The sequence below is a fragment of the Vidua chalybeata genome, chromosome 8, assembly GCF_026979565.1.
Source record: "Vidua chalybeata isolate OUT-0048 chromosome 8, bVidCha1 merged haplotype, whole genome shotgun sequence".
NCBI lineage: Eukaryota > Metazoa > Chordata > Aves > Passeriformes > Viduidae > Vidua > Vidua chalybeata.
In genome coordinates, this window is record NC_071537.1 from 15417170 (window position 1) to 15444367 (window position 27198).

General features: G+C 41.6%; 1 protein-coding gene across 3 annotated transcripts in view; it reads left to right on the forward strand.

Annotated features, from left to right (window-relative positions):
- The window catches only part of BLNK (B cell linker), an 85946-nt gene that overhangs the window by 24862 nt on the left and 33886 nt on the right, over positions 1-27198 (forward strand). Inside the window, exon 3 of one of the 3 annotated variants that reach the window (XM_053949621.1) lies at positions 1733-1779. In XM_053949621.1, coding sequence (XP_053805596.1) covers positions 1733-1779 — 47 coding nt within the window. Of the gene's footprint in view, positions 1-1597; positions 1780-17375; positions 17908-27198 lie in introns of those variants that run through there. The other 2 variants (XM_053949623.1, XM_053949622.1) reach the window with 2 other exon arrangements.

Genomic DNA, 27198 nt, shown 5'->3' on the forward strand with positions numbered 1-27198 from the left:
GAAATCTTTATGCGAATAAGTAAAGGGTTAAATACTCTATTTTGCAAAGAAAAGGGAGTGAACAGGAATCAAACCCTATCAACAAAAAGCATAGCCTCCTCCTCCTCCTCTTCTTAAAAAGTGCAAGAGGAGGTGAGGAAATGGCCCTGCTCCTGCTGATCATTGATATGCAGAGGCAATTTGGTGAGTCACCACTACAGCTGATGAAGCCAAAGGAGCCCAGATGGGCCTGTATAGCAATCACACAGTTCAATGCAGTTTTAAATTTCCTCAGGAATTTGGTGATTTCTAGATCTGCTGGATCATCTGCTAATTACCATACCCACTGCATGTAGATATGCAGCTGCTTTTTGATACAGTATAATTACAGGCTAAATATTAAATGTAGGGGCTTCTGTACTGTCTGAAATGGCATATTTTCACAACAAATACGTCAAAGAAATGCAGAGATTTGCTGGGGTTGAAATATAGACTGAGGAAATATGTTTTCCCTGAGAATGTGTATGTCTTCCACTTGATCTCTCATACACTTATTAGTGTCTCGATTTGTATGCCTGATACAAACCCATCTATCATGCTGATGAGATGGTGAGAAAAGGCAAAATAGTTTGGTTTGGGACTGATGGCTGGGACATTATTCAGAAAAAACAGATCTGGGCAAACATCAGTTGTACCACAGTGAACTCAATATCACTGTGTTCACTGGAAAGTATCTATTTCAGAGATTTCACATCCACTATAGATACACCTATGAAGTGTCAGGAAATACACAAGTTAATTTGTGTATTCCCAACACAAAAATAGATGGAGGGTTGCAATTGAATCTACTAAATGGACATGTTTTCAGCCTGACCTATCCTCTGCTGAAATCTATGCTGAAAAAGGAGGCATTTTAGCATTAGAAGGTTTCTGGACTGAAAACATGCAATCCCACACTTGGTCTAAGTACAATCCAGAGACTGTGCTGGAAATTTTGCACTAAAGAAAAACCCATAGATTAAAAAAAAAAGGTTTTATTTAGACTAACTTAAAACTCTGACTTAGAAGTTTGCCTGCAAGCTGTGCACTACTTTGAACATCAAAAGTACTGCATGAACTCGTTGTTCACATTGAGGTGAAAGGTATATAGAGGTACACAAACTATGGAAATCATTTGGGGAAATTCTTTCCAGTACCTGCATAGCTTGTTCAGCACTAGAATGGGCACTTTATGTGCCAAGGTAGCACACTACAAATTCTATTTTTCATCACCAGCATTTCATAGGTTGAGAAGTCATGCAGAACTTTAGAACAAGAACAGAGCAAGCATGAAGTTAATAATATCCCAACCATTGTTAAAGTATCTTCTACTCAACCATTGTTATACTAATCTGCTGATTTGAGTGAAAAAATACAAAGAAATTCTGTGGTGAAGAGACCATATTAAATGGCTTGCTTATCACTTCTTGAATGATTCATTAACCAGCGTAATTTAATCTGCCACATGCCTGGTAAAATTCCAGTTTAGCAATGTAATGTGTTCTACCAGCTTTCTAGAAATATTGCAACAGGCTAATAACAAAAAGTTAAGCATTAACCAAGATGAGACAAGCATGTAGCTACAAAACTAAAAACTGTTTCTTCGATCTTTCCTTCATTCGCTTTTTAAAATATCATGTATTTCACTTCTTGAATTGCTCTTGACTAAAATGATCTTCATTTAAACTATAAAACCTGTTTTCTCTCTTTTCAGAATGCATCAGAATATGAGCTGAGCAGATTCAAAACAATGCACCAGCCGTAAGTGTCTCATTTTTTTCCATTTCCCCATTGAATGACTAATACACTTCTACTCTGACAGTTGCTCTGTTAATAAATCAGGAAAAATGAGAATTGAAACCTCCTGCTCACGTGAACTTTAAGATTACTTGGTGGAGGTGGGACTTCCTCAGGATTAGGATCCTGGAATGTTTACAAGAGCTGTGGTTCAGATCAGCTGACAGGAAAGTCTCATCTGCACCAGATGCTGGGTGTTATTCTTCCTCAGAGCAGAAAGGGACAACCGTAATATTCGTAAAAGTACAAGTTCAACCTATTCCAGAACATAAAGGCTCTTTGCTTGTACTGTATTTGAGGTCAAATTTTCAGAATTTGTTCATCTGCTACTCAGGGATTTATTTAAGTGATCAGTTTAACGAAGTGCTATGTTGAAAGTAATCTAAATAGAATTTAAATACGGTGCTGAATAAGCAAATATAGATATAACAGTTGAGAAATGCCTTCACATAACTTGTGACAAATCAAGTTCATTTCAAAGGATATCCTTAATGTTCAAATATATTATTTCTTTTCTAGTACTACACCAAAATAATATTAGGGAATTTTCTCTATGAGCCAATGAAACCAAGAAGACATCAGTTTAATATAGTGTGTTGCTGTTCTTCACCTAATGGTTGTTACTATTCCATGTAGCTTTCCCCTCTATCACTAGCTGGGAAAACATTGATCTATTTGCAGATCATTTTCTGAATTCCACTCTATTAGTAAGAAAGCGGATAAATTTGATAGCATTTTTACCTGATAAATTCCTATTCCTATTGATAGGAATTCATTGGGAGCATAGGTAAATATTTTTCTGGGTTTAATTTAATAATTCACTAGATAAATAAAAAAATGAATGGACTTTCTTGCAAAGCGCTTTAGCCTAACGGGACATCATTTTGAGAGAAAATGTAGAGAGAAGTAATATATAGTCAACCAAGGATACATTTTCTGTTTCTGCCATACATGAAGCTGATCTGGTACAATATTGGGGCAAACAAATATATTGAACTTAGGCCAAGAGTTGCACTTCTACTGATGTGAGCATTCAATCCTTGAATCCTCAGACTGTATATTGGAATAATAAAAGTGTTTTGCCATATGAATTCCATTGTCCAAAGCATTAGAATTCCTTAAATTCACAGTGTGGATGTCATATCCTTAGTACCAACATCCAGTCTAAAATCTGTCACTCTTACATCATACTACTTGCTATTGTAAAAACTGCCTGAGTTTCTAGCACTCACACTTTAACTGGAGACAGTCTACATTGATCCACCTAAGACAGATTAGCTGGCCTGTTCAAGCATGTTCATACAGCAGGTAATTCCCAATGGACCAAAACACTGAGGACAGATAAACAGAAAATTAATAATTGCCAGACACAATGAGACTGAAATCCTGTGTTTCTCCTGGCAGTGGCCAGGGCTTCAGGTCTCTGCCTTTATCAAACTTTCTTCATGAGGCTTCATCAGGCAGGAGTTAAGCTCTCTGACCATCAGCAAAAGCTCTTTGCCTTTCCCATTCTGGTTCAATATTTGGTATTCTTGCTTTCAACAAGATTTTGAGTCCACAAGGCTGTAAGTGCTCTTTGAGCTAAAACACATTGTTATTCCCCGTTCTGCTGGGACATCTCATGACAGGGGTACCAGGAGCAATCTGCAAAGCAATCTGCAGCCATGCTTGGGTGTGCTTCCCTGCCCTCTGCCCCAAACACCTCCACTAACTTAATGCAAGGCTCTTTTCCCTCTAGCCAGTACCATGTTTGTTCTCTAAGGGGAAAAAATTGGGCAAAAAAGACAAAAATGGTTTATCTGGAAAGAGTTTATCATAGTAATTCTGTTTTGATGCCCTTAAGTAAACTTCTTTTGCTCTACACTTCTTATGAAGTCTCTTACCGTATTCTTTCGGGTTCACTATGACAATGTTGGCTTTGACAGCCTAATGACAGCCCCATATAAACTAGTTCCCACCTACACTTGAAGCCACAGGTCTACCTAGATTATTACTGAGCAACTACTGGATGTTAAGGTGAAATTACCAAGGTGCAGTCTCTACTAGTGTCTTGCCCTACCTCTGTAATGCAATAATGAAAGACTTTCTTCCCCACTTGCTAAACAGTATCAGAAGAGAAGTGCTGCTTTAAAACACAGGACAGCAGAGTACTGAGTCACAAGTCCAAACCCTCTCTGGAGCTGCCAGGGTTGTGCAACAAACTGCTCTCACAGGTTTACATGTTTGCAGCAATCCCAACAGCATGTTGAAATCTCAAGCTTTGCTTAAAGCCCTTCCTCCTGCACAAGCACCATTGTAATTTTCACTCCACAGAACAGACTCAGTTAATAAACTCTCACCCTGAAAGCCTGAGATCACCCAAAACACTAAACTACTTCACTCTCAAGAATGCCAGTACAACTGCACTGTCCAGATACTTCCCCTGAGAGCAGTTTCAAATGTCCCACTGATTCCAGCCATGGGCTCCTTTAGTCAGTGCTAACATTTATGCCTGGGAGTGCACTGTATAGAAGAACATCAAGCTACATTCAGGAGCACTTTGAAAGAGAGTGCAGTACCATAATCAACCTCATACCACAGATACACAAGAATATTGGAACTTAAGGCCTTTCCAAACATGCTGTCTTGTTGTGCAAATAAGATTGGTATTTATAACTGTATCCAGCAAAACCCCGCATATAGGATATAACTCAATTACAAACATCCAAAATTCGGAAGCATATCTCAAGAAAGAAATGTAATTACAGCTCCATCACCTCAGTATAGATATTCCAAGACTTACAGTATCAGATATTTATGAAGAAGCTTTTCATAAAGCTTACCCAAGTTTCATTTTCCCAAGGACCGTGAAATTAAAAGGCTGCCTTTATAGCTAATGTGATTAGAAATTCATCCCAGATCAAACTCAGAATAAATTTTGCTCTCAGCTCGGGAGCTCTGGGGGCTACTTTACAAAATCAGGAATGAAATCTTTCATCACAAAATCAGTACTTTCTATCACATGCTAATTCAGAAGCCTGTTCTGGCTGTGACAGATTGGCAGGTAAATGAGAAATCCTCACGTGTAAATCAGGTCTGAAGTGTCAAGTCTTGAGTTTACCATTTGTATATAGCAACATGCAGTTATAGAAGATCCTGGGAAATAAGTGAGCTGAGATACAGAACACATAATTACAAGTTCTGTTTAATTATGGTATGGGCAGCATCTGATCTTTGCTTGAAATAAACATCTATCAATTTTCACTTCTGTGAAAAATGTTAATACTTTATTCCACCAGGAAATTATAGCATATGCAGAAAAATTAGCTATTCTTAAATCATGTAAGTATTCTGTAATTGATTTCTAGATGAGCTTCTAACATCTTTTTTATTTGATTTGATCATCATTTTTAAGAACTCCAAACTGAAATTTTCCATCCTTGCCTTCCAAGAATAGGCAAGGTCTTTTCCTGAATCATATGAATAAATTCTCAATTGTAAGAGCTGTTGCATACCAGGAAAGTACCTTTGTAATGCTGAGGTGTTCCACTTGAAATGTCTGAACTTGTATAGTTCAAACTACAAGAACTAGAAATGTTACACATTAACATCTTTTTCTGTTCTCTCCTCTCCACTGACATTTTTTCCTTTATTTCTTTATTAGGAAGGTAAACAACTTAATGTGGAAAATTCACTTTTCAGCTTTTACACAGACATCAACACTTACATATACTTAACCAAAGACAATTCCTAACAAAAATACTAATAAAATTAATGAGATTTCTATGACAACTAGGGTGTTTCCTTAAAAAAAATATAAAGAGCTTTTGCTGTCCCTTTAAGCAAGATGCAGCAGTACAGACATCTTGTCTTGTTTAGACAATCTGCATTTGGACTTTCCCCACTCCATAGAAAGCTTTGAACTGAAAAACAAAGGCAGTAGGTGACTTCTATAAGCAGGAAAGATTTTCCCCTATCCTTGGGATATACCATAATGTTTTCTTATTATGCTAGATCCTTCAAATGCCAGTCCTGATGCAGGCTGAATGTTTTATGTCTAAATACATAGATTTGATTCTTGCTTTCATTAGGTTTTGTTGTAGCTTAAATGCCATTAAAAAAACCTCCTCTTATTCCCAAAACTGGAAAAGGCTAGGGCTAGAAATTCAGAAAATACCTCTTTATACAGCAAGACCTCCCAAAAAATGTTACCTAAAAGGGACCAGAACAGGTTTCCAGTACATAACTCTGGTGTCACATACTATAAACATACTATAGGACACTAGAAACATTCCAAAGGAAAAAAAAGTATCTGAATTTTACCTTAATCCCATTTTTATGCATTATCTATAGTCATTTTTACCATAGAAAGTCTATGAGAAAAGTCTACCCAGGCATCAAATACTTACAGAAGTATCCATTGCCTGAAGATTAGAATGAATTCTGGATATTCTCCTGTTCACAGGAGGATCTAGGGCATTTTTGTTCAGCAAAGCAACACCATCCTGCCCTCTTTTACAGCAGCAGAAAATACTACAGTTCCGCAGCAGAAAGGAGGCAACAGATACTTGCATTGCAGCAGTGCCTCTTCCATCCTGCCATGAGAAATGGAGACCTTTGCAATGACACCAGTTACTCAAGGATGAGGAGAGGCTCCCTCACAACTAAGGAGCATAAAGAGTAAGCTAGAAACTATATTTGGCAGAGCTTATGGAGAGAAAACAGGTGTCTGTGTACAAGAATCATTGGAATTCACTGGATAATGTAATTCAGTCTTTGAAAAATATTCTAGAAATAGTAGCAAAACAATTCTCTCAAAAGCTTAAAATATACAAAAATGCACAAAATATACAAGTTTTTATTCTCTGATCAAGTCCTGACATGCAGATATTTGCTGGGGTCTTCCTACTTTTCAAAGAGCAGATGAGGCAGTTCAGTTGTTACTGTGCTACTGTACTGTAGGTGTGGTTAAAGTGGGAATGAACCTGACAGTGTTTAATTCCTGTGGTTCTGTGTACTATATTCCTGCCCCTGGGCTGAGCAGAAAGAATATACAACAAAAGGTTTTCTTCATGCACATACCACTGTTAGACTGAATTATCACTACTGTAATATTGAGGAAGGCCCCAGGGTTAAGATATATTGTCAGCATTGGAGGGATTTTTTCCATTTTCTTGAAAATTGCATCAGGCAACGCCAATGAAATAAATTAATTTTGTCCCTTCTTATTGAAAATAATCCCATTCTCAAATGGGGGATATTATCTGGACGTCACCAAAGAACTGATAAAGTACGAAGATGTCAGAGGAAATCCCAAATTATCTTCCCAACACCCTTGATGCCATGATGAAAACCAGTTTCAAGCTGTCTGGATATCTTCTTGGCACATTTTGTCCTCCCTATCCCAATTAGGAAAGCACAGAGGCACAGATGCTGCAGCTTCAGCTGGATTATGTACATCCATATATATAACATATATATCAGTACAAGCCTAGAAGTGTCTCCAGAGTCTCCTCTTATTCAGCTCCACAATTTTCCATTACACATTAAAATTAATGTTCGGGACAATTTATAAATTAGAAGTTATAGAATTAGTGAACCTTGCCCAATCACTTTTCATGCTACCCTACCATGCTCAGCTATCTATGGAATGTCAATAGAGTGGATTGCGGCTCTCCGTTGTTTCTCCCGGCTCCGGGCAGCTCCGGTGCCTGTCGGCACTGCCTCTCTGGAGACCGGGTTTGCCGCTTGCTCCCGCGTGCCACTGCCGCGGCGCGCTGGTCGGGGCTTGCCGGGTTCTGTCACCCGCGTGAGGGACGTTGGAAAAGAGCGAAGGAATGTCCAAACCAGCCACGAGGGAAGCGGGAAGGTTTTAATGGCCACGGAGAGCTGCGGCAGAGAGGCCACGACCCGCGCTTCCAGCGCCCACGTGGGGGAAAAGGCGACGGGACCGGGGGGCAGTGGGATGATATAGGGGGTGTGACAGGGAGGGCAAGGGCCCTCCTGCCCAACTGGGACAGGTGCCGTGGCGATGGCGTGGACCATGGCGACCAACAGGAACGCGGCGGGGCGGACACGGGGCCTCGGGGCGAGTGGGGTCGCGGGAACGGGGTGACAGACACAGAATTCTCAGGACTGGACGGGGGAGTGGTTACAGGAGTGGCGGGGGGAAACTCCAATGGCAGGCAGCCTGGAGTGAGCCACCACAGCGGGGGGAAAACACAGGGGTGCACGGGGTTACACAGAACTCGGCTAGCTAACACAGATCAGAATCCCTAATCCAAACCCAAACCCAGGATGCAACAGGGGATGAGGGTAAAAGTTATAAGTGTTTCTTTAATATTGAAACTATGCTCATTTTTAGGGACCTTCAGCAAGATAGATCAGAGATACACTTTAATAATAATGAGACAGATTAGAGATCTATCAGCCCTCTTTGGAGAGCAAGAGTGGCTCAGCCTCTGAGAACAAAGCCCATGCTGGTCCAGGTAGAGGGACTGTAACATCCATCTTAATCTGACTAAGTTTTTGTAAAAGTAAAAATCTTTCCCTTTGTTAGTACTCTAGACCAGCCTAAATAGCAACGGAATATCAGTCACATAGCAACTCAATTTGGGTACCAAAAATCAAAGAAATGGGTCGTCTGTTTGGGACATATATGCAAATGACCTGCTTAGGTTTCTACACGAAGCCAGAAGCAAAGACCAGAAATGGAAGCTGTTGCCCAAATCACAAACCACTTCTTCACCAACATCATATTTCTGGACAGGATCCCTTTCCTCCACCCTGTCAGTTGATGTGCTTTCCTTTTCTCTATTACATGTCTGTACTCAGACCGTAGAGAAGAGGTTGTTGTAGTTTCAAATCATTGGTCTTTCTTCCCTTTTAGAGAATCACATTTGTTAGTCAGAAAGTGCTGCACCTGGGACTCAAAACCAGAAGAAAATAACTTCTGGCTCATTCAAGCAATGAAGTGTGAAGGGCCATTAATTTATATTATCATTTTAGCAGAATTCCACATGTGCCCCAGCTCAAGTACACACTGGGCAGAAAACAAAACAGATGTCTGAGCTCATTTTGCTCCAAATGCCCAAACCAGAGTCCTCTTCGTTTTTGGAAGAAATACAATATTTCATTTACAGCATGTTATCAACATATATTTATGCTCTCTGCAGGAGGGACATTTCATTCTTCTTACTTTAGACTAGCCTCAGTGAAAATGAGTGAAAACATAACTTCTTTTTGCTTTTGTACAAGTATGTGAAGAGCTTCATTCATTAGTTCATATGTTTATGCTGTGATGTCAGGTGGTCTACGCACTATTTCTGAGAGAGTGGAGGAAAGTATTAAACCAAATCATGTAAACTTTTTTCAGTTCAGAAATGAGAAAATTACAGGTTGAGATGATACCCAACAATGAAAACTGGAATACTTAAAAATGGGGTCATCAAGACAAGCAAAGTCGAGAAGTTACAAGACGAGCTGCAAGGAGAAGTTAAGGGACCATAGCAGGAGGGTCAGATGCAGCTGCAAGCCAGACAGTTGGGGCTGCAGCAACCAGACACTTGAAACAGCTTCAGAGGAGGCTGCTCAGTGCAGCTGGGCTGGAAAAGATGAAGTGCACTTGGTAGGAATGCCACAGCAGCCCCTGGTGCAACAGAATTCAAGACCTGAAACCCAACTGTCTGAAACCCATAGAATTAACAGCTTTGCCAAAAATACAGATTTCAAAGATTTGCCCCCAAAAAAATGCAGAAATTGTGTTCAGCAAGCAAATAAATACCTTTTTACTAGCACTGTCCTTATAAAGTCCCTTTCCAAGAGCAAACAATGGGAGCAATGTAGGGTTACCTTAGTAACACCACAGACACTGACATGGCAGCACTTGTGCATAACTGCATGCAGATGCATTGACCCTCATCAACACATGACTCAGGGCATCAGAGAGCCTCTCTGGATAGATCACCTGCAGCCACCTAAATAGAGACAGTATCATAAGGTACTTATTTACTCAGTCACGAGCACCTTCATGCTGGCCTTCTCATTTTCAGTGCTTCAGAGCACCTGTATGCTTGCAGTGGGTGCAGTGTTGGGACTGAGGAGTTACCATCAAGCACAGGAGCTGCTCAACTGCCAGAAGGAGGAACACTGCTCAAATGGATGCTGCACGTGATCAGAAATGTCTTGCTTCAAGGTGTAGCTCTGCTACATCTTGTTCCAGAGACTGCTCAGTTGTCACCTGTGGTAGTACATTTCATTTTACAATAGTCACCAGCTCTCCAGCACCATGCTCCCCCACAAATACAGTATAAACACTGACTTTACAGTATAAACTTTGACTTTAGAGTCTTGATGTCTGTTTGTAATTCTTAGAAATAAAATTCAGATACGCTCTGAATTCTTGAAGAGGGGAACTGTTTTCAGGCCAGACTATTGCCAGTCTTTTGCCACACTAACAGCAGCTTTCCTGCAGGATGCTGCAGTTCAGAACTACTCAGACCATGTCTTGCAGGTTATTTTATCAAGCTGCTGGAGGAGAGAGGGATTAAACCCTTCTGTGTTTAGGCTCACAGTGGGATAAGCTGGTCACTTAAGGGCATCTCCATTGTATCACTCTTGACTGCTGGAAGGGGATCAGGTTTGCAACACAAGCAGAGCTCTTCCCAAGAGTCACTGTGGGTGTCAGCTGGCTCCAACACAGGTCACTGCTTCTGAGACAATCTGATTTCAAATGCTTTGAGTTTGACATTAAATAATTAGTGTGTCTGTAGGAGCAAATTTTGTGTTTCTGTATGCACATGAAACAGATGACAGTAAAACTGAAAAGCGGAAGTGCAGCTTTTTGCACAGTCCCCAGAGAAAGAAAACACGTATTCTCAGCAGGTGCTAAAATGTGTTTGCTCAGAAGACTCTTCATGAGAAAATCCTACTAAATTTACTGTTTTCACATCTTTGCCTGCAGTACATACCAACATGTATGACTGGTTTCCTCCAGTGAACCTAATGACAAACCCAAATCCCTTCAATAGAATTTAGAGTTGCATTTTCAAATGCATCTCCTATTACTAGTACTGTAAGACCAGCTTTGAGTGTGCCATTTGGTATCCAAAATGATAAAGGATTAAAGTTTTAAGATTTCTAGGGCAGTTGATAGGAGTCTTCCAAAATCAACACTATGGCATTAAGCCATTTAACCCATAGTGAGAAGACCAAAACTCGTGAAAATCAGTATTACTAAAAAAAAAACCAAAAAAAAACCAAAAAAAAAACCAAACAAACTTGGGACAGAAATGTATCCTCTTCCCCATCTGCTAAGACACAGCTACATGTCACCAGATGACAGCTACAGGCCACATGTAACTTTTCCTGTACAAGAAGTGTTTCCTAGTTTAAAATGGCTTATAAGCATCCTGGGAAAGGAAAAAAAATCCATTGAACTAGATACGCTGGAAAAAAACAGAGACGTATTATTTTAAATAAAAAGCGGAACTGTTTCATCTGTTTGTAGCAATCAGTACGTAGCAAATATAGAGAATACCATGAGAAATCATGTTCCATAAACTCATGCTTTCCAAATACCACCTATGGGACACGGAATAGTAAGTTATGTAGTGTGTTGACCAAAATAGAAATTGAGGGGGCAAAAAACTATGCCTAAATTGACATCGTTTTAAACAATAGCATTTTAGTGCATTTCTGGCCTGGTATGAAGTACCACAAATTTGCATTCAGATCCATATGATCAAGCACAAAACCCTCACAGGCAGCATGTGACCGTCTACTGCTAATTTTCTGTTTCCCCTCCACTCTTCACCACCACAGCCCATTGCTGGCACATCTTCCTATGGATATTCTGAAAGCAGAAGAAATCAAATGTATACAAAATACTATCAAACAGCACATTCTGTTAGGAAAAAAATTGAGCTTGCAGCACAACTACAGATTCCAGTTCAGATTCACATGGTTTGTACTTGGGCTGTCTTCTGATGCAGATGTAAATGGCACCAGTTTGGGCTATTTTCACTCCACAGCCATGAAAAAGAGAACTGTGGCAATCATTTCCTAACTTTCATGTGAACATAGACTGATCAAGCCAAATTCCTGTTACTGACCAGTCATATTTACATTCACATTAAAGTGCTTCTATGGCTGGAGCTCTCTCTTTAGTGCTAATCCAGTAGCTCAGAGCTCAAGCAGTAGATGCCTCTTTTAAATAGAGTCCTTCATGTTTGAATGCATACTGTCTTTGAAGAAATTATCAATCTGAGATTAAAGACAGCCTGTAGATATGGGCAGGGAGAAGTACCTCTGAGCTAGGTGACACACCATGATCTCAAGACAGTAAAACCAGACAGATATTTGGAAGTGAATTATCAATCATTTTATGTATTGCTCTGGAGAGCTTATAGTGCTGCTCTATTGTCAGGATTTCCTAAAGGAAAAGTCAAGCAAAAGCTCACAAAACCCTCTTTTAAAGAGCAAATTGTGCAATATCCTGTGATTCTTCACATTCCCCAAAAGTAGGGAAGTCAAAATCAAAGAACACGCTTGGCAAGAGAAGGTTATAAATTAAATTCTCTACATTAATTCTTTCCTATAAAGAACAGTTGCATCCTTCACTCCTGAGTATGTCTAAGAAAAAAAAAAATTGGCCCAATCACCTCTAATAATGTTGGAGAGAAAACTTTAATAGAGAAAGGGTTAAGAAATGGGTTTCCTAACATTACTGAGAGAAAAAGGTCTTATATGGTCATGTCATTAATAAAAATGAAACCTGGTAATCAAACTGACTACTTACTTCAAATCATGTTTCTTGGCAGTTTTATATACATTGAAGGCACTAGACTGTATCTATGAGCATTAATGCATTCTGTAAAAAGTACCTTCCTCTTGAATAGTCATGCATAGATTGAGATCCTTTGATGCAGCACTGTCTCCTCAAAGCATCAAAAATAAGCATTAAAGAGATTCACTGTAAATTGTTTTAATCTACTTGCAGTTCTTTTTATTCAGCTTCTCATTGCAAAACGTGAGTTTACAATTTTTTGCTCTTATCTCGACTGTATAAAACCCTAGAGGTTCAGAAATGACGACTGAGAGCCAAGGCTGCACCTGTACCCTGGCTTGGACTTTTCACACTTTCCTGCATCTTGATTGCCCATCTCTCCCGTGTGCCAGAGCTCCTGCCTGGGACACGTTTCTAGGGCTTCTTGCCATGCAGAGGTTGCTAAGAGTAGATGCTGCTGCACCACTGAGCCTCACCCCACCAGCAGTCAGGATGTGGCTTCAGACATCAACCCAGAGCAAGAGCTCAAACAGGCCCCTGGGTTCCCTAGACTACTATGTCACACAGTCATAATCTGTAACTTGCATTAAGCCAATGGCAAAAATGGTCTCCATAAAACCTGTTAGCATCAAAACTTATGAATCTTAAAGGAAGATATGCATAGCTGATATATTTAAACTTAATAGCTTCAGCAGGAACCCCTGACAAACCCAAAATCAGCATACAAACCATGTACTAGAAGGTATTAAACTAGGGAGCATTGATTTCAGCGGAAATAAGAAAAGGCAGTCATCAAAGGAGTCAGAGAAAAACCTTCAGGCAGGAAAATACACCTGTCTTGTCAGTAATAGCAGCCAAAACCTGGATTTTTCTTATTTCTCTACAATTGGCCCTCCATGAAGATGCTTTTTCTGATCTAGGGACATCACTAAACAAGAGCTAAAATGCTTTAGGCAAGTTGTCTGATCCTTTGTTTCTATGCTACAGGAGTTTTTTATCTACTCAGAAATTCAAGGTAAAACAAAAAATTATCCTAACAATAGGATATCGAGCCCTGAAACAGGACATACCTGGCTATTGACTGCAAATTTTGACCAAATGAAGGTAGGATGCTCACAGTCTTTGTGACAGAGTTTGTTTCGGCAAGTCTGGTTTTGACCATGCCTCAGTGGTCTCACAGCTCTGAAACAGAAACCAGAACATGCCACCAGAATGAGGCAGCATGTGGAAGGAAAGAGCTGGTTGGAAATAAACAGCAGAAAATAGCAGAGGGGATAAAAACCAGGTTCTGTTTCTGAACATCTTTATTGACATTCTTTATCAGATGATAAAGAAGTTGCTTTTTAAAAAGTCTATCTATTTATGAGCATAAATGGAAAATTACACAGTCATATAGGAGAGGATGAGAGAGACCAACCCAGACTGAGCCACAGCACTTGCAGGGAAAAGAAAATTATGTTGCAACAGACAGCAGCATTTAGAAAATCCATTCAAGCATTTAGAAGGTCTTTTTCAAAATTACAATGGTATTTTGAGCATCAAAAATTTAAAATAGAAACACATGTACATTCTGTAAGCCATCCTGCCAAGGGACTTAACTGGCAACTCCTGCATACCTGCATTAGGTAATGGTGCCAGGAATTCATCTCCTGTCCTTTGTGGCCATATAAAGGAAAATAAAGTTAGTGCCTATCTACATAACCACAAAAGTGGCAGTCTGTGTGGATGTAGTTACTTATAACATTAGATACGAAAATACAGTTTAGGTAAAAGGCTTCAGTGATGTTGCTCCAGAGAAGCAGTACTGTGGGAACACCCCTGCAAAATGCCTCATCCAAGACTTCAAGACACATTCTTCTGGGACACCATTATGCCCCACACCCCCGTCCCTCAGCTGGGCAGGCTGGCCCAGGCTTCCAGGCCATGTCTCAGCAGGCAGCAGCACAATCCCCACTGGCCCCAGACGTGCCAAGGAGCAGGGAGGTGACACAGGCATCCCTCAAAACCAATCCACATCTACCTAAAACAGTCCCTGTGGCTGGGGAGGAGAGTTTCTTGTTAACCATCACTATGGTCAAGATGCCACCCACGTGGTAAAAAAATCCCAGTTCCTCTTTGGCATTATCCAAATGAGTATATTATGTCAAAAAGGGAGAGTTGCTGGGGTTACAACTACAGAAATAGCATGACATTGTTTGCTGCGTGGCTCAAACCTACCACCACCTCCAGGCTCTCCCAGGGCTCCTGAAGAGGAAGGCGGGGTGTTTCCTGCAGTGGAGGTCAGTCAGGCCCTGCCCCCACCTCCAGCCTGGGCCCCAGAGACACTGTTTTGGGATGATAAGTAAGGCTGGAGGGATGGAGAAACTCCTATTCCTTGCACTGTCCCTGGTGCAGGTCTGCAGGGCCACCCTGCCAGCTGGCCACTGCAGCATGTCCCTGTCCATAGGGGGTGTACAAGTCAACTTGACCACAGGCAGGATCAGTCCCAACATGGGCTAGCTGTGCAAACACCTGCTAGGCAAAAAGGAGAGGCCTAGGGCCGTTTGGAGGGGCTTGGCCATGCCTTTCTTTATTTCAGGTTTTTCTCTAGTGGTTTTCCTATGGTGTTGCACCCAAATCAGCACTGGGGCAGATAGCCCCCAGCTGACTTGGATGCATACCAGAAAGGGCTAAGCAGGTGCCACAGAATCTCATGAACAAGTCTTGCGTAATGAAGACTTTTTTAGGAGTAACTTCTTGGCAGCAGTACCAGTCTAAGAAGTCACACGCCCTATTCCACTCATCCTGTGCTGCACCCTCACAAACAACTGTGCACCAAATCAAACCAAAGAACTGATGAGCTAAAAACCCCTATTGTTGTGACTTTTTGCTCAATTGTTTGTAGTGGACTCCTTCCCCAGTCCATGTCACTGCACAGCTACACAAACACAGAGACCAGCAGATGACAAGGATGAGAAATCCTGTGTGAGTCAAACTGTCACCCAGCCCTAACGCACGGGACTGGGGAACTGCCCTGAGCATGACACATCAGCAGCCACCCCTTCCCGGGACCAGGGAGCTGACAGCACCACAAGGACAGGCAAGAAAACCTCGGCACTGGGCACTGCAGAGTTTCAAAGCCATAGCTTTGGTTGAGTCAGGAAGAAACAAGGTTAAACCAGCACAGTATTGCGGGTGGCAGATCCCAAAGATCCCAAAGGAAAACAGCCTGGGATTTCTGCGACAGCCAGGCAAGAGGCAGTTGTTGTGTAAGTGAGACCACTGCAGGAGCCTACTGAGCAAATCTCTTATTATGATATGTTCAGATAAGTGGGATTATATAAGCAAAAGGAAAAGTGACACAGCAATTTATTCATATCTACTTCTTCACACTGTCAGTGTGAATTTTAACTAATTCAAAATTAATTTAATTTTCAAAATCACTTTTAGGGAGTAAAATTGCAAAGTTGACCAGTACACAACCAGATACAATGCAAGGTGGAATTCCAGTTTTGTGTATTACATGACATTCAACATTATATTATTCCTTAAAGCCCACAAACTTTATAAGATACCCCAAAAAAAGCAATTTGTACACTATCAGCCCAGCCTAAAAAATACTGTATTCAAATATCAAGCAATTCCTATGCTGAAAGTTCAGAGACCAAAAACACCAGCCAAGATCACAAGGATACTGTTATCAAAGCCAAAAATCTCATGGCAGGCTGTTTCCTCAGAGTCACCTGCACTAACCAGGAAAGTCTGTTTTGCTCCTTCAGTTTCACAAGAAAAAACTTTAGTCAGTACAATCTGGGGAGAAGAATTCCATGGGAAAAGCTAGCCAAGTGGGAATAAGAATCCCACCAAGAAATACTTTTGTGTGTCCCCAAAGCATATTGTGACTTATCAAACATATTAACATGATGCAGATGTACACTTAAAAAAAAATAACTACTAGGTTTCTTCCCTAGAACAGCCTTAGGTTATAAACTAAGCTGCAGAGAGGCCAAAGATACAAAAGGCAAGCAACAGGAGTCATCCTCCAAAGGTGCAGAATTCAAATGAATCAGCCCTTCAGGAGAAAGGCTGGATGTCAACAACCGCCTACATTGCCCCTCAAAAGCAACTAGCTGCCTCCAAAGTTCATCTTTATAGAGGAAAATACGATTTAGCTTAAGACTGAGCAAAAAGTCCCAAGCTCAGAGATATAAGAGCCATAAAACACACTCAGCTGCCTGCACCTTTAGGTGGGAACAGCCTTGATGTGTCTCTGGAAGGATCAGGGTTTTCTCCTGTCTTCGTTTAAAAACAGGGTAAGATTTTTTTTTTTTCTATACAGTTACATTCAAAGGAATGGGGATAAGATGGTGGTTTTCTCTTGCTTTTACTGGGGAACCTCGGGAAGGGAAAAGTTCCCACGCAGCATGTTCCCACCTGGCACAAATTCACCAGGAGTGTAGAGGAGCGGCGAGGTGGAGAACCAGGCTCTGCATCTCTCCCCGCAGCCAATGAAGTCCCCTGCGCTGGGCAGGTGACAGCGAGCGGGTCACCGGCCCCGGCACGGCCCGCTGGGCTCGCCGCCATCCGCCCGCTGCGCGGCCGGGCCGCCCGCGCCGCTCCTCAGCCTCCCCGAGCCTCTCCTCAGCCTCCCCGAGCCGCTCCTCAGCCTCCCCGAGCCGCTCCTCAGCCTCCCCGAGTCTCTCCTCAGCCCCCCCGACCCTCTCCTCAGCCCCCCTCGAGCCGCTCCTCAGCCCCCCTCGAGCCGCTCCTCAGCCACCCCGAGCCTCTCCTCAGCCACCCCGAGCCTCTCCTCAGCCTCCCCGAGCCTCTCCTCAGCCCCCCCGAGCCGCTCCTCAGCCTCCCCGAGCCTCTCCTCAGCCCCCCCGAGCCGCTCCTCAGCCACCCCGAGCCTCTCCTCAGCCACCCCGAGCCTCTCCTCAGCCGCCCCGAGCCGCTCCTCAGCCCCCCCGAGCCGCTCCTCAGCCCCCCCTGGGCCAGCGCGGCCCGGCGGCTCCAGCGGCAGGGGTGGATCAGCGGGCTCCGCGCCCCCGTTCCCAAAGGCTCCTCCTCGGCTCCCGGCTCCGCAGTCACCTGTGCGCGCCCCGGGCGGGGCGGGGCCGGGCCGAGCCCCGGGTCCCTCCTCCGCCGGTGCCTGCGGGTGGGACGGGACGGGAGGGGACGGGGAGAGGCTCCGGCAGCGCGGTGGGACCCGGCGGAGGGAGAGCCCGGCCCGGGGGAGCGGCGGCACCGGCAGGTGCCGGGCCGAGGGCAGCGCGTCCCGGCGGGGCAGCGCTCACGGGCATGGACAAGCTCAACAAGCTGACGGTGCCGGCCGGGGAGAAGTTCAGGTAGGGGCTGTTCCGCTCCCGGTCTCCTCCGGGAACGGGGCTGCTGCGGGAAGGCAGTGGTGGGACGAGCCGCTTCCCGCAGCGGAGCGCGGGGGCACTAGGAAGCGCCGAGGCACGAGGAAGTTGGCAGAAGTTTTAGAGTAAAAGGGAGTTTTACCCGTTTTGACCCGCTGGCCAGGGCGCTGCAAGGAAGTGCGGGAGGTAAACACGGGTCTGGAGTGGATAACGCAGATTTCAAAGCCATCTATGTGTCGGCTTCACCGGCAGCGCAAAGAGGAATATTTTCAAAGTGTCTATTTTCAAAGCTGTAAGGAAATAGTGTGTGGCTCATTATGATGCATGAGTCTTATGCAAATTAAAAAAACTTAATTGCTTAATGCTTTAATGTCTTATGAAGATGGCTTTTGCAGTTAAGTTTTGTAATGTTTCCTAATCTTCGAAAGAACTGGTGGAAGAGAGGGAACTGGAAAACGGGAAATGTTCCTAAGTGAAGGAGAACAATGTTAAATACAGGCTTTGAGAAGAAAAAAGCAGAAGCTGGCCATTACTGAAGTATTTTTAGTGTGTTTCGATTCATGTGGTGCTACGGTTGGCACCTCAAGGCTCTTTCATCTTGACTTTTTGTCTTCCTGAATAGTTAAAAGAAGTTCTGTTTCAGATTAAGGTAACATGGAATTCTTTTCCTCCTCTGAAAAAAATAAGAATGAAATACTGAAAAATATTTTTTCCCAAAATAAGTCATACTTATACACTCAATACTAACTTATAAATCCTTCTCAAGTCTCTCTCCCTGTCCCCAAAAACCTTCATGCAAACTGGAACAATCCCTTGTAAAGCTAATTTTCATGGAATGCAGTTTATTGGTATCTACTCTTTCCATACTGAGGCAATATTGTTGTGGGGGGTGTGTACTTGCAGAGCTGCAGTGACACTTAGCTCGTCAGCCAGGCACACCTAATGAAAGCCAAGCAGGCTGCATCCTAAGCCCAGCCAAGGACTCTGTGGAAGGTTCAGTGGACGGGGGAAGAACACAGGGAATTTCCTCATTGTCTGCAATTTACCGCCTTAAGTAGGCTGAACTGGTTTAAATGGTGTCAGAGCTCAGTGTTGGTCTAAACTAGCAATCTTTAACAAGTTGAGAAACAAGATGGAAAGCTTGTTTCCATCCATTACTGGTACATAAAAAAAATAAAGTACACACCCTCTGCTGTCAAAATTGTAGTTGGGATTCTCCTTCTGCACTTTTGCAAACAATCAAAGCAGGATTGCCTTCAAGTATCTAAAGTGGGTCAATGTGTGAGGGTTATAACAGCCCACAACTTTTTGTGAACTGATTCAAAAGCCCTAAACCCGAAAGGCAGCACCACCCCTCTGCTGCATCTTCACATAGATGACACTCTCCATCTCATCTGAGGTTTTAATATTGTTGTAAGATAGGGAAGAGAAAGAAGTAACTCTGCTTTCCTGTATTAACCAGAAGTATTACAAGTTACTTTTTCTCTCCTCCTCATGGCCAGTCCAGCCTATTTGTGCAGGGAATGTAGGAGCACACATTTCTCACCACATACAGTGGACACACATGCTTCAACTTGAGCAGTTTAAGTACTCCTTAGAAACCTGGATATGTGGCTACAAAATCTTACTCTGGTATCAGAATTTTAAAACCTGAAGGCAGAGCTTTCCATGAGTAGATATTCACAGGATAAATTTAAGAAAGATACGCAAACACTGGAAGAGATCAGCATAACGTGGCGGGAGCATTTTCCTCCATCTTTGAAATACCTGGATACCCCCTCGTGCTCTGTGACCTGTTGACAGTGCAGTTGACTTCCTAATACCACACCTGTCTGCATGGAGCACACACAGGTGGTTCAGAGTTTGTACTGAATGTTACATGATCTAAATGGTGATGTCAAAGACATACTTTTCTTCATATGTTAAGATGCAATACCAAGGAATGTTCCTGCCAAACATAGTTTTAATTTATGTGATTATAGTTTGCATTTTTAAAGACAGCTTTTTTAAAATTTCTGCTTTGTAGCAGTAGAAGTTAAAAAAGCACTACTGTTGAGTCTGAGAGAGGATCTTTTGATTTTTTTAAGAGTAGACCTGAAAAACTAGATATTATGTGGTTTTGCTATGCTCAACTATTCTCCATGGGTGTAGTTGAGCCTACCAGATGTAGCTTTTTATTGCATTAGCAAATCTTACATCAGATCTGAATTCTTAACATGTTCCATTTGTTAAGCTTATTGCAACAATAAGAACTATAAAAGTTCTTATATGACTGTCTGCCTAACATGTTGTGGTATGTACATTATTTGCAGTTAAGCCACTCAACTAACTTCAGTAATAGTTGGACAGGAATGCTGGAACTTCATGGAATTTTGGTATTCATTTCTATATAGTGTTTCTTATAAGGCATGCACAGTATTATACAAATACTCCCTCAGAGTACACTGTGTGTTCTAACTGCTTCCTTATAGTCAGGAAAAATTAATTCAAAGGCTTGGTTATTTATTGTGAGACAAACTAATCTGGGGTGCATAAAAGCAACTTGGTACTTTGAATTGTTGCCCAAAGAGTGAAATGAATACATGAGCAGTAGCCATACTGCTGTGGCAAGCTCTAGTGTGACTGGATTTCAGACTGAACTTCAGGGAAAAAAAATTATGCTGCAAACATACAGAAATAGATGGACTCATGATCAGGGACAGTAAGCAGCATGGGTAATGGGAAGTTAGCAACTCTAAAGAAAAGTCTGCACAAACCTTGCAAACTCTTTTGTGGTTTAACTTCCCTAGACCATAATGATGATTCCTATGATTCCTGGTATTTTAATTTCTAGCTACTATATGTGACTGTGTCACAGCATCTCTTCAGACTTGCTGCATTTTTTTATTATGACCACAAACCTTAATGATGACCCTCTGCCCATAGCTGGCTCTGCTGTGTGGCACAAAGTCCTTGTGAAGGCATCATCACCACTGTGGTAATGGGCAAACCATGGCACAAACCAAAGTGTGCCACGTGCCTTCACTTGCCTAAGGTCATGCAGCCAGGAAGTTCCAGATTGCAAACAGCCTTTTCCAAGAGCACAGTTTCATGTTCATTTCACATGACTTCATTAATTTGCAGCAGTCCGTCTCTGCCCCCAGCAAAAGCAAAGGCTTAAAATCCCTATCTCCAAGCATAATGCTCATTTAAAAGGAAATGGAAATAAACTGGCAATTTACTTTTCTCAGGTTGAACAAGTGTGTCTGGGGTTTTTTGCAGGATTTTGTATTAATCCCACTTGTTAATCAGAAGGGTTTAGGTCCTAATTCTATGAAAATCAGGAGGCGTTTCCTTAAGGCCTAAATGTCTGTTGTCTATCAAACCTGGAGGTGTTTATAGTCTTCACTAATTTTCTACTGGTAGCTTGGCTGTAACTGCTAGGCCTTTTTCTTTAACAGAGGATCTTCTGACAATATGTCTTCTTGAAAGTGTATAGTAGAAAAAAAAAATTCATTTGGGATTGAAATTTTATTTATTATCTCAAATTCCATCCTACGTATAAGATGCTTTACCATAGGGAGCATTTACTTTTGGAGAAAATGTTTGGGGGATATCTGAATATTAGTTTTGTGCTGTAAGAAAATATTTTATTATAGTAGTTCTACTAATTCCTCTTAGTGGTAGCAAACAGTCTTAAAAACTTAATCTGCTTTTTCAAGGCAAATTTTAACTTAGTTTATTGCCTCAATGAACTTGAACAGGACAAAAGAACAAAAATAAACTCAAGCAAGAAATTAACTGGAGTTTCAAAGTAACATACAGAATATTCCCCATGACAAAATTAGGCATCAAAGCCCACATCCAACTGCAACATCTCAACCTCTAATTAGTTACATAGAGTCCAGAGGAGAGGCTATGCAAATGATAGAATCTTTCAGTAGTTTGGGTTGAAAGGGACCATCCTGTTCCCATCCCTCTGCCATGGGCAGGAAAACCTTCCACTAGATCAGGTTGCTCAAAGCCCCATCCAACCTGGCCTTGAACACTTCCAGGGATGCGACAGCCACAAGTTCTCAAGCCAGCCTGTTCCAGTGCCTCACCACCTTCACAGTAAAGAATTTCTTCCTAATATCCAAACCGGTCTCAGTTTGATGCCATTCCCTGTTGTCCTGTTACTACATACCCTTGTAATCAGCTCCTCTCCAGCTTTCTTGTAGACCCCCTGCAGTTACTAAAAGGCTGCGGTAAGATCACCCCAGAGCTTTGCCTTTTCCAGGCTGAACAATCCCAATTCTCTCAGCTTCACTTCAGCTCTTCTACCTGCTCTGGTGTTCTCCTCTTTCTAACAAAAGTCTAATCTGCCCTGAGGACATAACAGCTGTGAAGGTCTTCTGGTCTTTGCCACCCATTGTCACCTCCTGTCTCAGCTTCCAGTGTCTCCTGACAGCTTCCCACTGCACCTTACCACTCTGTGGTGACAGCAGCTTTTGTGGCACACCCATGGGTAAGCCCAGCAAAGTGTAGCCTGCACGTAAGGTCACATGAAATCCCAGTTCAGTGATTTGCAGTCTTCAAAGCTGAGTTTCACAGGCACAGGGAAAGGAGGTCACCAGCTGCATTTGCCGTGCTGATGAGCACAAACAGAAGTTTTTTCTGTAGGATTGTTAGGTCCTGTTTGCCATAGAAAACACAGGATTTTGATTAAAAGATAAAGTTTTATAATCTCTATTTCCTCTAGTTTTCTGTCAGCTTAAATAGTTCATGAATCTCTCTCTCATCTCTGGACTTTGGAATGAAATGAGATAGGAAATGCAAACTTCCCCAAATACCACTGCAAAAATCCATTCTTTCACTCAGTGTGACTTCTCCAGTCAAATCCATTTTCTTCTCCCTCTGACCTTGCCTCAGCACATCATAGCCTTCATCCCATCTATATTTGTCCTTCTTTATTCCCTTCTCTCTGCACAATCACTTCATTCTACCATCCCTTTAAAGCTTCTTTTCTTCTTTCCAGCTATGTCACCCAACCTGGACTCTGGACTAATCCTCAGGATAAAAAAACCAACCAACCAACACAGCCAAACTTGAAACACATTAATTTTTACAAGACAAAAAACCAAAAAAAAAACAAAAAAAAACACCCACAAACTGAAGGGGGGGGGAAGCCAAACTAAACCACCACATAGGATTTATTCTCACACAGAATTTCCTGCCTATAATGCTGTTTATAGAAAAGTATGTTTAAGTATGATTGTGATCTATGTGTGTTTTAAACAAAAATATGGGCAAAATGATGCAGTATAATATTGAAACTATCAAGAGATGCCCTACTTTAGTCTCTGCAGGCAAACAGCAGTGTAAGGGTGTAATCTGTTCACAAGATCAGCTATGCTTATGTAGTACCTATAGCTGCATTCTACTTGTGCTGGCAAAATTACTAAGTCATTGGCAAATAAAATACGTTCCAAATAAATTATTTATTTGGAACAAATAAATGTTCCAAATAAAATAAGGCCTTGTAGTGACACTGTAGTTCTGCTAAAATAACTGTCCAGAGTAGGAGCATTTGTCAGCCATTGCAATGACAAGTGACACTGTCCTTGGCCTGCAACTGTCAGTTACTCAGCAGAAGCGAGTAATTTAGATTTGATCTAATGACATAGGAGGGTTTTTTTTTGTTTGTTTTTTTAGTAAAATAATAAATTATCAAGAGCCAAGCAAATAACCCAATAAATTAATTTTCATGTCCATGGGAAAAAAACCAAAATCCCAGCAAACATGGCAAAACTCTTTTTTTACCATTAGTTCATAAATGTATCCCACACAGCTGTGTAGAGTGCTAGATATTAAATCACAATATGACAATGCAGTGATATGTTGATTCCAGAACAAAACAGTTTTGTGTTTTACAGAATAATTCAAAATCTACGTACTGCACAGGACATTAAAATGTGATAGATGCTTTGCTTTTGGAAGGCAAATATGACAATCATAAATTGTTGCAAAAAAGCCCCACTGGAAAACCATACTAGTTTATATGCTCAGCAGACAAGGGAATTGAAAAATTGATGGAAAACAATAGCTAAAAGGGAGAGTATTTTCCTATTTGGCTCTAGGGCATCATCTTAGATTTTTGGTAAACTGTAAGAGGCAATGTAAATATGTTTGGTTTGTGCCAGCCATAATAAATTACTGAGGAGTAAGAGAAGCTTGAAAACTCTATTAGCATCTTTATCCTAATCGGTTAGTATATACATTTTGAACAAGTTTATTTTCCACACATAAGCAAAGCCAGATGTGCAATGCTACAAGTTTATGACCTCAACATAAATTACTACACAGTAAATACTTTAGAAATAATTGAAATAACGTATTTTTTATGTAAATGTAAAATGTAAATTATAATGAGTACATAATGTACTCATATGTAATATGGGCAATAATATGAAAAACATGAGTATATGTTTTTCAAGCTTAATTCAAGGGGAAACCGGGTGATGTAAGCTATTAATAGAAGAGGCTATACCATGCGTCTAAATGTTTCCTTCCTACCTTAAAATATAGATGCTTTAGGCATCTCTGCAAGAAGCACAGAGGCAACAAAGTGCTACTGAAGCTGTAGCTACATGGCCAGTTGAATTTGGCACAAGTCTGAGCCGCTGCCAAAAGAGCAGGTCCCTTTCTTCCACCCTCCCAAGGCCCCTGCTCCCCCTGCCCCTCTCTGCCCTCTCACTGGCACTACAGTTCCAATGACCACGTGACAGAGCTGGGTCTGATCCTGCTGATGTCTAAATTGGCAAAAGAAAAAAGAAGTTAGTTTCCCAGCTGGAAGTCCCACGATTCATCATAGCTGGGGAAGCACCGAGGGCAGAGAGGAGCGGAATTTCCCCTTTCAGTGGCAGCCCATGTGGGCTCCACTAAAGTGGCATAGGGACCAGCCAGGGAATTTCTCCAGAGTTTTAACAAAATTTGATTGGCTTCAGAACAAAACAAACAAAACTGATCCATGAGTAGCCTCCATTAGGTCCCTGTCAGTGCCACCCCACATCTATGATGGGTATAATGCTTCTGTAGCTTGAGCAAGAACACTTTCAGCCCAAGTACAGCAGTGTTTGTCAGTGGGAATATTCTGGGTCCATACCAGATCCTGTCTTTATTCATTTCCCTACAATGCCTTTCTGCTTCCTCTTCTTGTTGAAATATAAAAGCCACTTAAGTCTTTTAAATTTCTGCCCTTGTTCTCCTTCAGTGATCAGGCTATAGGGTACTAATCCTTCCTGGAGCTACAGCATTCAGTTTTAACTGGAACTGTATTTTAGAGTAGCCTAATGGGTTGAACTTCCTCCTGCTGCTTGAAAACCTTCCAGAAAAGTGGAGTAAGTCTTGTGAATGTGGTTTCTTTGTGTAGTTTTGGTTTTGTTTTGGTTTTTAATGCATTAACTTACATCCAGAGAGCTGGTACAAAAAAGAGATCAGTAAACAACAACAAAAAAAAAAGGCTCAAAACAGAGCAGGTCAGTTACAGAACAGAAAACATAGCTTACCTTTTTATGTCAAGAAGTGACATGTAATAGTCACTTACATATTCCTCATTATTTTCTGTATTCCCTACACTGTCACTGTTACCCATTTGGGATTAAGGGGAGAGCAAGCTGCATAAGAGGGAAGAGGTGTCCAAACCTTGGAGTTTTTGTTTGTTTGTTTGTTTCCATGCAAATTCAAATGCTTGGAAACCTAGAATGGATGCAGAACTCTCAATCACCCCAAAGTACTTATACTTTTTACTTTCATGTTAGGCATGATTTCTGTCAAGAATGTATTATACCTTTACATGCTACATTTTTTATTAGCTCAGTGAATATTAGTACTTACCAGTACAAGGAGGACTGACAGCTTTTTTTGTAAAGATTACGTAGAGGACAAATGAAGATGAAAAATACAATCAATATTTAGCCTTTCTGTGCCTCTGTGTGTACCATGTAAACTCACACCTGCTCTAAATACGGGGTTTGCCTTTAAGCAAAATAGTGGATAATTCAAACGTGAGTAGAACAGGATGTTTCTGAGACTTAAAAAAATCAACACTCTTGTCAAAATGAATATAAACTATTGTCATTTCCCCTTGTGCATCTCCCAAACATGGGTGAGAACAATTCCTTGTTTCTTCTTCCTCTCAGATAGGTAGCTGTAATTGACTTCTCCCAATAAGCAAACCTCTTTGAACTTTTCTTCACATCTTTGAGATAGCTTTACAGATAAAGATCAAAGGCTCAGTGCCTTGAATGGATGGTTTGGTGCCACAGGTTACCACCTCCAGTTCCAGACTTCCTCTTCTCCCAACAAGAAAACCATTGCAGGGGGTGGATAAAACCCCACAGTGGGTGGGGGCTGTAAGGCCCTACCTTGGACCAGTAGCTACTGAAGTGGTTTATCTGACTGCACCTCAAGGATTCAGCTGTCTCTCTTACACGTTTTTATGCATCTTACACATATCTCAGCCATTGAAAACACTAACTCTCACCCAGGTGGCTGATTCCACATGGCATTTCCTTGCAAAGGACTCCCACTCTTGCTCTTCCAGGTAGAATATGATATAAGGGTGTGTGCATGTAGAGATCTGAAGCACCTGAAGGAGGTCTAATGAGGAATTAGATGGTTTCTGTATTTGGTATTACTTTTTGCTTTCTACTGAGAAATTAGAAGTGAAGTCAAAGGGGGTAGAGTTGTTTTATATCATTTAATTGCATTGTCTTTGAGGCACAAAAGTGACAAGTAATATGAAAATACATCTTAGGAAGATACCCAGTTCACCAAAATCCATGTTCTTCCACAAAGACCATGGCAGAAGCATTGCTTTCATGGAAGCCTGGCATAGGAAAGGTGGTCCTTTTCTAGTTTGTTAATTCAGTTTGAAAGATATTTCAACATAAGAGCTTCATGCTTTTCAAAATCTCAAGTGGTAGTTTTACAAATCCCCTTCTAGTTAAGCAGGTTCTCCCCCCAAAAGGAAGCAGGAGTCTTCCCTTTGTCCAGAAACAATAACTTTCTTTCTTAATTTGGTCACCTGCATAGCTATTCATAAAACTGAAGGATAATAGAAACACAAAACAAAGATCAGCTGGGAAGAAGGTGGTGGTGCTGTGAGAAGCCATAAAGGAGAGGTCTGGACATGCTGTTCTTTCTTTAGTTCATGTTTTAATGTGAGTTTTTTTAATTAACAGAAGTAGCTGTAATAATTTTTAGCTTTCTGCTCTTTGCGTTTTGGTTTGTATCTTCTAATAACTTAGCTTTTAT